The 14,428-nt window shown below is 38.0% G+C and overlaps 1 protein-coding gene across 1 annotated transcript; it reads right to left on the reverse strand.

The window, feature by feature from the left end:
• Positions 1–12,031: 12,031 nt before the first annotated feature.
• LOC120734807 (translation initiation factor IF-2-like) lies at positions 12,032–14,019 on the reverse strand. Its single transcript, XM_040033799.1, has 3 exons — positions 13,658–14,019; positions 13,231–13,513; positions 12,032–13,103 (listed from the first exon to the last, which is right to left on the reverse strand). The coding sequence occupies exons 1-3, from the start codon at positions 14,017–14,019 to the stop codon at positions 12,432–12,434; spliced, it is 1,317 nt and encodes a 438-aa protein (XP_039889733.1). The 3' UTR covers positions 12,032–12,431.
• Between the last annotated feature and the right edge of the window lie 409 nt (positions 14,020–14,428).

Below are 14,428 nucleotides of genomic sequence, written 5' to 3' on the forward strand. Positions count from 1 at the left end.
TGGCTCAGCAGTCTGATAATGCTGGAGACAGACCAAGGGCACCTCTCCTTTACTGTTCTCGTCAGCTGAGTATGTTAACCGGAGCAAAATTATACCTCGGATAAAAAATTATCCTCCTCTGTAGGACATGTTATCACAGCAATATGCACCCCAAAAGCATTGGCACATGCCCCGGAAAGACCCGCAGTCAGAGCCGAAAGTACGTCCCGGCCCCTCATGGGCATCTTTAGAAGTGAAATCCATTTTACACTTTTACAGGTTAGAACCCAGAGGAGAGACTGCAGATTACTGTATCAACTTTTTTTTTGTCTTTAAATTTGAAGCTTGCATTTGGCATGTGCTGTTGGAAAATACTTAATCCCTCTAATTACGGTTTAGCCACTTTTTACTGAGCCAAAACAAATTCTATTATACCTAATGAGCTGAGTGGTTAAATAGAAACTGAGAGACACAGAAATGATGGGTCTACTTACATAAATTACACTGCATTATGGGATTTTTTTTTTTTAAAACCACATGCTATGGAGCAAATACAGACACTTTGGAAAATTGCAGAGGGTAAATTCTTTGTAGATTTACAGATACGGTTTACATAATTCATGTGTACATCAGCTAGGCAAAAGCATGCTTCTTTACTTATCAAATGGGTCAGTGATGAGGCTAGAGAGCAGGGAATTGGTCCCTCAAGTTAAATAAGGTCTTCAGAGGCGCCCACACACACACTACAAGCTAATATTGACTGAAAACGATGCCCATCGGCAGAATTAGATTGAGTGGAGATGCTAATAATTCATCACTTGTCAGACCTGCTTCTTTGGCCTGACATTCAAAGCATGATATCAATAACCTGCACACAAACTCGCAGAGACACACACATCTACATGTTGGCTGCTTAATTGTTTCAGTGAGGCTATGCTATTCAAAGTTAGACTGCATATATTAGCAAGTTATGCTTTAGCGGGAAATCTACGTTGCAACTTGCAACATAACCGGAACACCGGCAGCACCAATAGAAAAACTGATCAACAGATAATTTGAAGGCATGGATCTCAGTTAGAAAGAAATAATTGGAAATAAATAACTTGGTGGCAGAAGACTCAATGAATCCAGCTTACATGAGGTGTTTACATGCCAGAATAACTTTTTCCCGGGCCAAGGTCTTTCTCATGATTACTAGCTGGTGCTAACATTGCTAACAGCACTGCAATGCATGAATAGCCATTGTTTTATGTGGGGCCATTGCTATTGAAAGAGTATTTCTGTATGATTTTCTAGGTTAGGCCCCAGTCACGCAGGCCTAGACACAAGCTGGCAACCATCTGGCAATGATGAAAAAAAAAATGTTAGTGATTTATTAATAGTGATTTATTGTACAATTTTGAGAAGCTGTGTAAAAGTGCAATGTCCAGTAAAAGTTCTCATTGGAGGTGTCAAAGTGGTTAAAGCCATACACAAAGTTACTTTATTAGTAATTATTATAAGTATTGTTATTTTATTAGTAAATGTATTGTTCAGTTTCCTAATTGGTACATGTAATATCCACATAGAAAAGTCTAACTCTCACAGAAATTACAAAAATATTCTTTATTATGTATCTGGAGACCTTGTGTTCCCATGGATTTAAGTCTAAATATGAAATGTATATTACTTAATATTGCAAAGATCTGAAGTAGAGAGGACAAATATTACAAAGGGGAACAGAAATAAAAACATTTAATTTTTAAAAGTTGCAATCTCATTTCTGAGTCTCTTTAACCCTTTAAGACCTACCATAGAACCAAGTCCGCCAGAGCTTATGTTATATTTTTACATGCTGTGGAGCCATTTTTGGGAGCATTTCAAGTTGGTATACATCAATACAACCATTATAGCCCAGATTTAATAATATGTATTCATTAAGTGCATAGTAATTACATAAATTGCAAAAAAGTGCAATAAACTACAAAAAAATTGAAAATCGTTTTTGATTTTTAAAATATAGTTGTAGTTAGAGAAATTTAAGAGGCTTATCCCTCAAAACTGTAAATACAAAAAAAGTTGCACAAATAGTTTCCCACCACAGGAAATTTATTTTGAGTGTCTTCATAGTTTTATTTTTGAAATACACCATTTTTTATACACTGCAGGAAAAACGAAAATAAATATTATACTGCAAATTTGCAAAAAAGCAGCATATGCATCAAAATAAACTATTTCCAGCAGTGCAATATGAGTCCTAAGCATCCCAGAAGCGACACAGAAAGTCATAAAGTCAAAGATAACTTTTAAAAAGAGCAGTATAGGCCCTGAGGCCCTGATGGTAAAAAAGACTACATTTCCACGAAAATGACGTCACTTCCGGTTTCGGGCAGGTAATGGCGGAAATGCAAAAGTTCGCGCTGACGTCTATTCCAACGTAGGAAGTGTTATGAACAGCTGATCGGATCGGTAAAGCGTGTTTCTGGAATATTATGTTTTTGTTCCTGCAAGCGCTTTTTATGCAGTTTTTGCAAAGCTTTATGTGGAAGGAAACCGTGACCTAGGACAAGCTGATGGCATAAGATGTAAGTACAACTCCTCCGGTTTCATATGCAAAAAAATTTTTTGCGCTAGCTTACGTGGTTGCAGTGCTACTGGGATTTAAAAATAGTTACGCAAAACAGAGCGTTCCCGCTCCGATCGGCTCTAAAGGGTTAACCATCTGCTCTCCTACATTAAGTTTGTAACAACTGAGGCTCAAGGGATTAAAGCTTCACTTTCTATTGCATCAATTTTGATGATATCCTTTTTAAAATCAATTTCTTTGTTTTGTTCATGGCCATCTGCTTCACTAGAAACACGTAAGCATTTGTTTAGCGGCGCGGCGGGCGCTGATAACTTGTTTTCATGCAGAATGCACTTTCTCTCTTACACGGAGTTGAGGTGAGACTTGGCTCTAATCCATCCTGATTTTGAAGGTAATGAGGTCTATGTTTCACTGTAATGTCTGTCGGTGGGGGGTCCAACTAATAGCTGGGCCATGACTGCATTAGTCTCAGTCCATGTAAAATTTAAGTTGAACGTATCTCTTAAAACGGCATGAGAAATGGATGAGTCTTTGATCAGACAGTTACTTAATTAAATTCAATACTCTATTCTGGTTGAACACATGGTGCTGGCAGTCTGGTAATACATGAAGTCATTAGTTGCTAGAAGCTAATATTTTGTGCCCAAAAAGCTATCCGTTGTTGTTGGACAAATCACAAGCCTAAAGTACAGGGCCGGGTAGGTCTGGATAGTTTGTTTTTTTTTCCCCTTAATAAAAGACGGCATCATTTAAAAACTGCAGTTTGTATTTGCTTGGGTTGTCTCATTAATATTAAAGTTTTTCAATTATCTGAAACATGTCAGTGAGACGAAAATGCAAAAAAAAAAAGACATCAAGGCACTGCATGCTATCAGGTATCTACAGTTTTCATGTGAAGTCAGAGCTACTGGGACACGCTGACCTGAAAGACAAAACAGTTCTGTGGTCATTTCCCCTCTACCCATCCTTTAAATGTCTTAGTGTTTAATTTGAAAAAAAAAAAAAAAGAATTGGATGCCTTTCCTTGCCTTTAAACAGCTGTAATTGATCATTAGAACAGCAACTATATGGCATTTTGGCTGAGAAGGAGCTTTTATTTTGTCTTGTAAATGAGACCCCAGCAGTTTGCTTTTCTCTTTATTTTCTAATTTGGTTTCACCAGTTAACTTTACGTGTCAAATATCTATTTCAAATAAATTACTGATTCGAGTCCCAGAATGGCAGTCTGTGCACTTGTAACACTCATTTACACCTCCAAACAGCCTTATTCGAACTGAGCCTGAGATAACAAAATGTGTACAGACAACACACAAAACCACAAAGCTGATTATATAACCACAAAGTGTACAGGCGCAAAGAGAGCTGTTAATAGAGTCACAATGCTGTCATTAATGTCACTCGAAAGCTGTAACTGTCCTTCCTCACGCCGTCTGTGCCGCTCTCTTCAGGGAAGGTTAGCCACATTGCAGCCAGAGGTTTGTGCAGCGCCCCTCCACCCTCCCTCGTAGATCTCCCCGAGATCAGTCATAATTACAGCGACTCCTGCCGCTTACTGACGTCCCTGCCTGCGTTACCATGGAAATGGCTGCCATCAGAATGAGGCGGGAGGATTGCCGTGAAGGGGATCTGTATTTCCCATCGGCCATATCTGATTAAAAACTCCAGCATAGATAACAAAGAAAGGAGAAAGAAGTGTATGTGTGTGTATTGGGAGGAGGAACGGGGGGGTGCTTTTTAATTTCCACACGCTGCTGGCTCCTGAAGGTCTCTTTCATCCTGGAGAAAGATACAGGGTCGCTGCTCGAGGCTCTAATGGCTACCGAGGGGGTAAATTGTACTTGCATCCTTGATAAGGCAGAGCAGGGTGATGATAGATCATGTGGGTTAATCTAATAAGTCTCCACTTGTATGATTTAAGTCCATTACGTTAGTGTATAGGACAGAAATTGTCTGTATGATTGAATGAGGAAAGGAGATAGGAAGTGTGTGGAAACACACACACACACACACACACACACACACACACACACACACACACACACACATTCCATTTTAGAAGGGAAAGGAAGAAATGATATTTTCACTACAAACCTTTCACCAGCTTTGATGTGCTGTTAAAACTTAATTCCTTCATCCAGGAGCCCAGTTTCAGGGGTGAAATTTTAAACATCACACAGAGCACAATTCATTACACAATACAGTAAAGTGAAGTTTCAGAACCAGAGACTTCTACTCGCTTCTAGTATGGCTTCATATATGAACTCAGAACTTTTGTTTTGGCTGGCTCTTCTACCTCCATTTCCCTCAGGTCCAGCTTGAGTTGGCCAACAGGGGATGGTCAGTTAATTAAACAAGTAGGAAATGGACTTCATGAAAAGTTAATTAGGGATGTTAATGAAAGCGAAGCGGGCTAGGCCGGTGCTAGGCTGATAAAGCAGCGGTAAGCGTGCACGTATGTATGCACACGCTTCAGCCAGCATGAGCTGATAATAGGCTCAGTCGGTTCAGCTCTGGAGAATATTGGACCACAATCCCAGGGTGAGAATGAACAGTTTCTTCTCTGTGAAATGATGCAGCAGTTTTAACTGAATCTATCAATCGCTGGGAGAAGAAGCGCTGATAGTCAAGGCTGGGGTCATGTTTGTGTGGAGATCAAACAGACTTTTATCTGCTAAATAAAAAGGCTGTTGTTTTGGCCTGGATTTCAAATAGGTTACCAGGGATTACTTTCTCTCTGATCTGCTTCACTGTTCTCTGTGTTTAAAAGTAGCATTTGGATTTATGAGCAACGCTAAGCCTAACTTGGTATTTTTGTTCCAAATTTCTACAAAAGACTGTTCCATTGATTTTCATGCTGAATGTAACTGAATCATTATGAATAAGACAGCAGTATCATGATGTAGTCTTGGTTTGCTGAAGCCAAAAATATCAGCTAAAAATTAAGAACTGTCTGAGATTGCAGACCTCTGACTGAATACATCCACATTATGATTGAATCAACACTTTAACACTGACTTATATAAACGTTAGAGTTGCGAGCATGTTAGCAGTTGGTATGTGAAAGAGTGCACGACTTCATAATCCTTATGTTAAACAGAACAGGCTTGTTGTATCTGAATGAGAAATCAATGAACAGGGCTTGCCTAAACAGTAGTCTCTTGCTAGTTACTTAGCAGGTGTAGCTTTAACCATTATATGTTTCCTCCTCAATTCTGACTGTTATGGAGACTGTAATTTACAATATAAACATTTTTTATGGAATCTTACGAAAAACAATAATAAATATATGCCCAAAGTTAAGACTTTAAGTAATTTGATTATTTAAATGATGTGTATTTGACTGGTAAACATTCATAAAAGTTTTTTTTCAATATTTTCAATATTTAAATTATGCTTTACCCCAAATTATTGCTTCATGGTTTTTTTGGTTGGGATTTTTTTGTGTTTCCATTGATTTCCAAGCTGTCTATTTCTGATTTAACATTTCATATATTTCTACATTGTTTAGGTGACGTTGGATGATTAAATATAAGCGTATGTCTCCTGTGTAGTTGCTTCATCTAATATTTCATCTGACTTTATCACGTGACAATTTTAATATTAGAGAAAGATCTATATAGAGAGGAAGTGATATAAAATATTAAATTAGAAAGGCATTGTAGCGTTATTCTAACTAATAAATCCATCAGCTGCTCATGCTGAGTTTATTTACAACCCAACTTGCTAGGCCAAGAAAGGATGTTATGACATAAAGAGACATTAATTACCTTATCTCACAAGAGTCTATACAGTCTTACATTAATCATTAAGAAATAAACATATATATATATATATATATATATCCACATGAATGCTGATTGTCCAACTTTTGATCAGCAATGTGGTATTTTATAGTTTATAGCCGTTTATCCTGCTCAATGTAATGTGATTACTGTCTTGTCTTTGGATGGCCTAGAAAGACACTCTGGGATCAGACTATTTATACATTTGAAAATGAATTTAGGAAAACTGAGTAAAACTCTCGATGCAGGTATTTTTTTGTAGTTAGTTCTGTTAGTCTGTGCTTCCCGTAGAAGTCTAAGATGAACTGACCAATCCACCACAGCAGATGATTAATAAAGACAGATATATTACATATTGAATTTAAACATATTCATGTATTAGCATGCTGTAGGAAGACAAGAAAATGAGAAATGGACATTTACATGTTAATCATTTGCAGAAAGAAATCCTTCTAAAAGCAGCCTATTTAAGCATCCCAAAGGCAAAAATCAATTTAAGTTCAAACATTATTCTTAGGCATGAAACTGAATATTGAATGCGTAATAGCAGGGACTGCTGAGTTTACAGCTGAATCTCCCATTATCAGGTATTATCCAAAGAATGAATTGGGGAAGCGTTTGAGCAAAACAAGCCGAGTGCGGCTGTTTTTGGCCAGGGAGCGGTCTGTAACATAATTTGACTGTTTTGTTTTTTACCCAGCTAAGTTTAAAATGTCAGTTCACTAAATTGACTCCCAACCACTTTATAATCGCCACTCATTTGCTTCTCAGTGAAGATTGTGAATAGGAACAATGGGCATTTGGTTTTGTGTTCGGCAAAAATGTCACATTTTATGGCCGTTTCATTCTTGCATTAAACAAAGTTCATCCACAGTTGATTTCCCATCCATTACCTCTTCCACTCCATCTCCATAGATATCCATTAAGAAAAAATTAAGTAAAAAAATAAATAAATGGGAGGAAATGTACATGTACGGGAGTTATTTGGAGAATAAATGAAAAATAAAAGGAGAGCTCATCTGATGATTCACTTGGCTGAAAGTGAAGAACAGTGGAGAACATTGTGCGCTGTTTGTAGAAAAACAAATTATACAAATGTTAAAAATGGTGAAATTACCTGATAAATGTTCTTCTGCTGAAGTTCAGTGTTCAAGAGTGAAACGGTTTTGCTATTGTGAGCAAACTTTGAAAAAGATTAGCAGGTTAACGAGGTTCTCGTTAAAAAACATTTTTCCATTTAGTGTATTTAAAAAGCCATTGGAAACTCAAATCCACAATAGCCTACATAGCTTAACTATAGCATTTCAACTCTGTTGTGCACTACAGTATTCATTCAAACTTGCTTCATTCCACAGTTCACAAAACCCCCTCATTTCCACCAAGGCCACGTCAATCATTTTGCACAAAAAACCTGGAGATCCTAGAGAAAAAAAAGGGAAAAAAAAGAAATCTTTGTGCTGCTTTTAGACATTCTAATGGAAGAAATGTTGGGAGTACCACTGGGAAATAACACTTTTAAAGTAAAAATTTGTTCAGAAAACATCACTCTTTATTTTTATTCATCTTAATTCACTAGCTGGGATCTATATCGTCATTTTGATTTGACAGCATTTCTAGTAGATAATGGTAGATGGCATCAATTGAGAAAGGGGACAGGCAGGCTCCTGGGCTAGGCATGTGATAATGAGAGATGAATGAACTGAAAAAAGAGGAGAGGGTGGGCCATGAGTTTGGGAGTGTATGAGGTGTGGTCCCGCTCCTGAAAATTCTGGTGTTTTGGACAAATTCCTTTATTTACTTTATGTCACAGACATTGGTTCAGTTTCATTGCTGAGTTTATGACATACATAAACACATACATGTCATGATATTGATATTCAAAGTAAGTCAAAGAGAAAAAAATCAAAGGGTTTCAGAATATGACGTGACAGATCCGAATCACATTTATTGCCACATTCATACACAAATGAGGAATTTGTTGTAGTGTCTTGATGCAAAACAAAACAAAACAAAACAAAAAAAAAAACTGTGGTAAAGAAATAGAATGCATACTATATTTACAGTATATATAATATAAACATCTCTATAAATATTAAAAATAAATGCACACAAAAAGGAACATGTACTAACTAACAATATGTATAGCTATAGAGTACAATTAGAAAAAATAAATATTTAAGATATAACAGAATAAAATAGAATACAATAGGACTTTATTGTCATTGTACATGTACAACAAAACTGGGTTCTCCACACAAACTTTGTAGGAATAAAATAAAAATAGTAAGACAGCAGGAATAAATACAAAAAATATCAATGTATTCACTGAAAAAGAAATCTGTTGAATGAACTTAATTTGATCATCATCTAAAAATGTAACGTATTTTGATTAAGTTCTATAAACATGGCATACATTTGTCAGTTAAATTTCATCCAGTTATGTAGCTTTAATTTATTAACTTTCCATCCAATCAACAAAATGTATGTTAATTTACTTATATCAACTACTATGTACTTTGTGTAACAAAAGACCATAATAGTTGTGTACTATACCAAATAATACAATATTAATACCAAATATTATTAATATTAATCTTGTTGTTTCAGTGAGATTTAATTATTTACATTACAAGATTTACTAGAAAATATTACACTATATACACATCCAAAGAATTATACAGTTTTTTCCAACAATATTGTTATAACTAAAAGGGATCTTAAGCAAGAGTTTTCCAGGCTTTCTGAAAGTATTTCAAAGTTATTGTTATTTTTTTATATATTGGCTACTTTTTACTCAATTTCAGTCCAAGGGATTAACCAGTTGTATATACATGTAACAGGTAGAAAGCCACCAGAAGTTTTGCACCTTGGCTGACAGTTTGTGCCCATTAACATTGCAAAATATCTTCAAACATCTATTTAAACTTTGGTGGATAGCTTAAGTCTACATAAAAGACCGCATGCCTGTGCAGTGCTAGCCGGACCAGTGAGGACCACCACATCTTGAATGAAGACACTTAAATCTAACTGGGCTGCACATTTTGACTGTCACATATAGCCTCATCACTGCTTTTTTCATTATGCCTTTAGCCTCCATGTCTGTATTCTGTCTGATGAAAACATGAATCTACTATTAAAAGACGAAATACATTATAAGAGTAGTGATATTTTAACAAACATTTGAAGGCAAGATAAAAACTGTGTCAATGCATAAATGCTTGTGGACCTGTACCTATCATTCTGTAAATCCTTTAACTCCAGGGGGTTGCTGTAGTTGCTGTAGCCACTGGGCAAGAAACTGAACCCCAAATGATTTCCCCAATAAGTGTGAATGTTAGACAGAAAGTGCCTAGGTAGAAAAATACAATACAGTACAATTTGGGCCAGAAGTAACTGACCAGAAGATCGTAAAGAACGGCTGGGAGTATAGAGACTGAGGAGGTCGTTGAGATAGTCAGGGGCAAGGTTGTTTAGGCATTTGAAAGTAAGTAGCAGAACTTTAAAATCAATACGAAATTTAATATCAGCCAATGTTAATCGGAGAGCACTGGAGTAATAGAGGCAAACTTTCTAGTTCCAGTTAGGAGATGAGCCGCAGCATTCTGAACGTGCTGTAATTGTTGGAGGTGAGCACGTTGGAGTCCAGAGCAGAGCGAGTTACAATAATCTAATCTGGAGGTCACAAAGGCATGTATCAGTTTTTGTATGGTATTAAGTGTTTGACCTTTGAAATTTGGAGCAATTGGAAGAAGCCAGATTTAACCATGTAAAAGCATAGATGAGGCATGTTGTGATGCTTTGCAATGCTTCTTTACCCAAGTCGAGAAGAAAAGCACTTTACAAAGGTGAATTTAAAACAAATTGTGCATGCGACAAAGTTTTTCACTTCTATGACTCAACAAAATGAACAGTAGCTACAGTTTTTATTCTTTTTTTTCTTCCTTTTTTAAAAAAATTCCATTACATCAAGCCTAAATTAGGGCTAATTTTAGCATGCTGTGTGATGGTGAGCTGCTTGAAATAATAAACAGCGAGAGGTTAGATTGCTTCCAATGATGCTACTAGCATGACAAAATAAGCCTAATAAACAACCTGACTAAATTAATATTAAGAACACTTATTTGTTACAGTCCATATACAGCAGTTGGATGGCAGTTTCTTGCAGAACAGCAGGAATCAAGAGCTGCCCATTAATTCTTTAAAAGAGCCACACAGTTAATACACACACAGAGACAGACTGTTTCCAAAGTCTTACAACAAAAACCTGTCCAATTTTTGTGCGTCCAAATACTTGCAACAAAGTACTGCTATAAAGAATGCATGCACTCCAAAAGAAGCAATGCCTTTACAGTAGATGCAGTAAAGATAGCAACAGGTAAGATAACTATTTACTGAAAAAAATCTATTGTCTTTACCAAAAGTCTAGCCTTCTAGTTCACATGGAAATATAAGCATCTTGTCAGGAGAAAAGTAAAAGCAGTCATTTTCAGGTTAATGAATATTAAAAATGACAAACATCAGAATGCACCTCTGACGGCAAAATTATGACACACACATCGTGGAAGGTTTAGCAAAGGTGAGGGAAGTTAATCTGTTTCTATGTGTGTGTTTTTTTTCTTTATAAGCAGCTGGATTGTGTGTGTGTGTGTGTGTGAGTGAGTGTGTGTGTGTGTGTGTGTGAGAGAGAGAGAGAGCGAGTGTGTGTGATTTACTTGCTGCTTTGGTCTGAGTTCACAGTTTTCACAACACCCCTCTCTCTGTGCACACTCCGAGAGACATGGCTGTCTGCTAGCACAGAGGTCCCCAACCCCCGGGCCTCGGACCGGTACCGGTCCGTGAGTCGTTTGGTACCGTTCCACCAGAGTTGAGGCTCAGGTGTGAAATGTATGGTTTTCAGGGTTTTTATCGGTTTTAAGCGTTATTTTGTTATCGTTTTTATCGTTAACTTAGTTTTCCTGGGTCTTTTCACGTTTTTTTTTATGAATAAATCTTTTTTTTCGATACCGGTACTAGTTTTATTTTGTTGTATTTATCCACGACACCGGTGGCCGGTCCGTGAAAATATTGTCGGGCATAAACCAGTCTGTGGCGCAAAAAAGTTTGGGGACCTCTGTGCTAGCAGACCTCGGTGTGTTTGTACCTCTGATCTTGTTAAAAGGACATGTGGTGGGCAACGTTGAAGTTGGGCTGCAGGCTGCCCGCCTAATAAGAAGAAAAAGTACTTCACTTTTTTCTTTGCTACTTTTTCCACCAGCTGAAAACAAACAAAATATAATTTCCTTAACTTTTGATGTTTGGACTAAAGACATTAAATGCCAACATCCCCCTGTGTCACTGTTTTTAAATTAATCCCTGAAAAACCCCATCACATAGTCTAACAATACAAATTCAACCCTAAAACAAAAACATACCATGTTACACTTCTATAGTGGACTATACTTAAATTTGCAGTATTTGCAGTTTTTTAGCTTAGCTACAGTCTAATGTTGCACTATGCTTCACTCTTAACTGAGCTTGTGTCCACATTGGAGGTCACTGCCTAACACAACAAATACTCAGAGTTTTTAAAGTTTTATATCTTCTAACTGGTTTGTATTTTTAGTTTTTTACTTCCCAGAGTAGGTTTTCTTGCTTCAGTTTAGTTTTTATTGTGAGAAACATTTGGTGTTATTTTATTTTTATTAAGTTTCAGTGTTCATTTAAGTCTTTTTTACAGTTTTTCTCGATTGCTAAAACACATTTCTTGAAACTACGCCTCATATCCTCACAACAGTAAACACAAATCCATAACATCTCACTCAATTTCCCAAACATCCTATTTCCAGGTCAAAATGAAGCTCTACACCCAAAACTATTCACTCCTGCTGAAAAACCAAACTTTGCCCTCAGACATCAAACACAAGCCCTCAAAAACACACACACTACAACAGAGTTTTGCACACTGGTACAATTAATTCAAAACAATAGTTCCAAAACAAATAGGTTGCTTATGGTTCTCCCCTTCAAAACCCTTGTCACATGAGAAACACAAAAGACGCAACCAATGTATGTACAGTGGCACATTGTCATTCATGTACTATACAGTACAACACACACCAGAAACATTATCCCACCTCAGCATCTTGTCTTTGGTCTGGGTCAGGCCAGAGAATCTCATCCACATCACAGGCTATATTGGCCCCAGCCAGGCAGCGGGGGTAAAATCCTCTTGCATGCCTGATCCACCCCTGGCATGCATCTACTGATATGTCTAGGCAGGCCTCTTCCATGGCCTGAAGGAGGTGAACACGGACATAAGGTTCTCGGTCATACACTTTCCACCGCCATGCCGAAAATAACTCCTCTATCGGGTTTAGAAAGGGAGAGTATGCAGGCAGAAAGATATTAGAAAACCTTGAGTTATTGGTAAACCAGTCACGAACCAGAGCAGCGCGATGGAAGCTGACGTTATCCCACACAACAACGTAGTGAGGCTGCTCTGGCTGTGCTGGTTCCCTGTAGTCCAGCTGGAACATATGTTGTCTTAAACCATCAAGAAAAGCAAGGAGAAGCATAGTGTTATAGGGTCCTAGTACGGCATGGCGGTGGAGTACCCCTCGTTGGCTGATGGCTGCGCACATAGTGACATTCCCCCCATGCTGACCAGGGACATTTACAATAGCCCAATGGCCAATTATGTTCCTCCCCCTTTTCCTTCTTTTGGTCAGGTTAAAACCTGCCTCATCCACAAAGATTATTTCATGGGGAACAGGCCGTCCTTCAATCTCAAAGATTCTCTGCAAAACACATAACACAGTAGAGTCAATCGGTACCCTGAACCACAGTTCAAGAGTGCTGAAATGGCAGCATAAACTGCCATGCTGTGATGGTACACAATACTTTATACAGTATCAAAACTCATACCTGAACATATTCCACACGTTGGTTTTTCACTCTGTCAGAGTTTCGTTCGAAAGGGACTCGGTATGCCTGTTTCATCCGGAATTGATTCTTTCGGAGGATGCGGTCAATTGTGGAGAGGCTGATGGCATTTATGCCTCGAAAAAGATGATCATCCTCAATCACTCTCCTTTGAATCTCTTGCAGGCGGATTACATTATTTGCAATTACCATGTTTACAAGTTCCCTCTCTTGCTCCTCCGACAAAAGCCTTAACCTGCCTCCACCAGGTGGTCGTCTCTGTGTCCTACAAAAATAGAAGCACTCATTACTGTAACTGTCACACATTCATTTTACAGGCAAATAATGGAAACATACTGAAACTCAAGACACATAAGTTCAGTAACTTAAACGTTACTGTACAAAGCAGTCTTACTGCAAGTACACCTACCTGTTTTCCTCCCTGAAGGTTCTGATGATGGAGGCAACAGTGAAGCGACTCAAATTTGGTTGTACTCGTTGCCCCGCCTCCCTCATAGTCATCCCATGGACAAGGACATGGTCAACTAAAGTGGCTCGAATTTCATCCGAGACTGACTGTCTTCTTGCCCTTGCTCTTCCCCTTCCTTGTCGCCGTCGTTCTCCACCTCCACCTCCTTCACCACGTCCTCCTCCTCCTCCACCTCTCCCTCCTCCTCCACCACCTTCCTGTTGTCCTAGACCACCTCCTCCTCCTCTTCCACCACGTCCTCCTCTTTCACCACGTCCTCTTTCTCCACCACATCCTCTTCCTTTGCATCTCTTTGGATCCATTGTTTCAAACCTGAATGAGCTGACTTTGGCCCTTTTATCTATCCATCGCAGGTTCTGATTGGTGTGTGCTAAATTTTGACTCCTAGTGTTTCCACCTGGTTAATTGTGTGCTAATTGAGCTCAAGCTATGCTGACTTAAGTTAACATTATTGCATGCTAGTGCTTTCTAAATGACTACATGGTGTAAGCACTGTAAAATGTAGGGATTTGTGTGTAGAGTTTTGCAGTAACAGTTCACCAAATTTGAGTCATGTGTCAAAGCAGGGAATAGTGTTTATAGTTCAGGGAAATGGGTGAGCTCTTTGAACAATAGCGTTACGGTTTTGAAATTTTAGTTTAGAGGCCTGGTTATAGTGTTTAAGCAATCGAGAAAAACTGTAATTATTATTGCATCAAGGGTATATGTCAG

This window comes from Simochromis diagramma, unplaced genomic scaffold (assembly GCF_900408965.1).
Source record: "Simochromis diagramma unplaced genomic scaffold, fSimDia1.1 OVJJ01000176.1, whole genome shotgun sequence".
Classification (NCBI taxonomy): Eukaryota; Metazoa; Chordata; class Actinopteri; order Cichliformes; family Cichlidae; genus Simochromis; species Simochromis diagramma.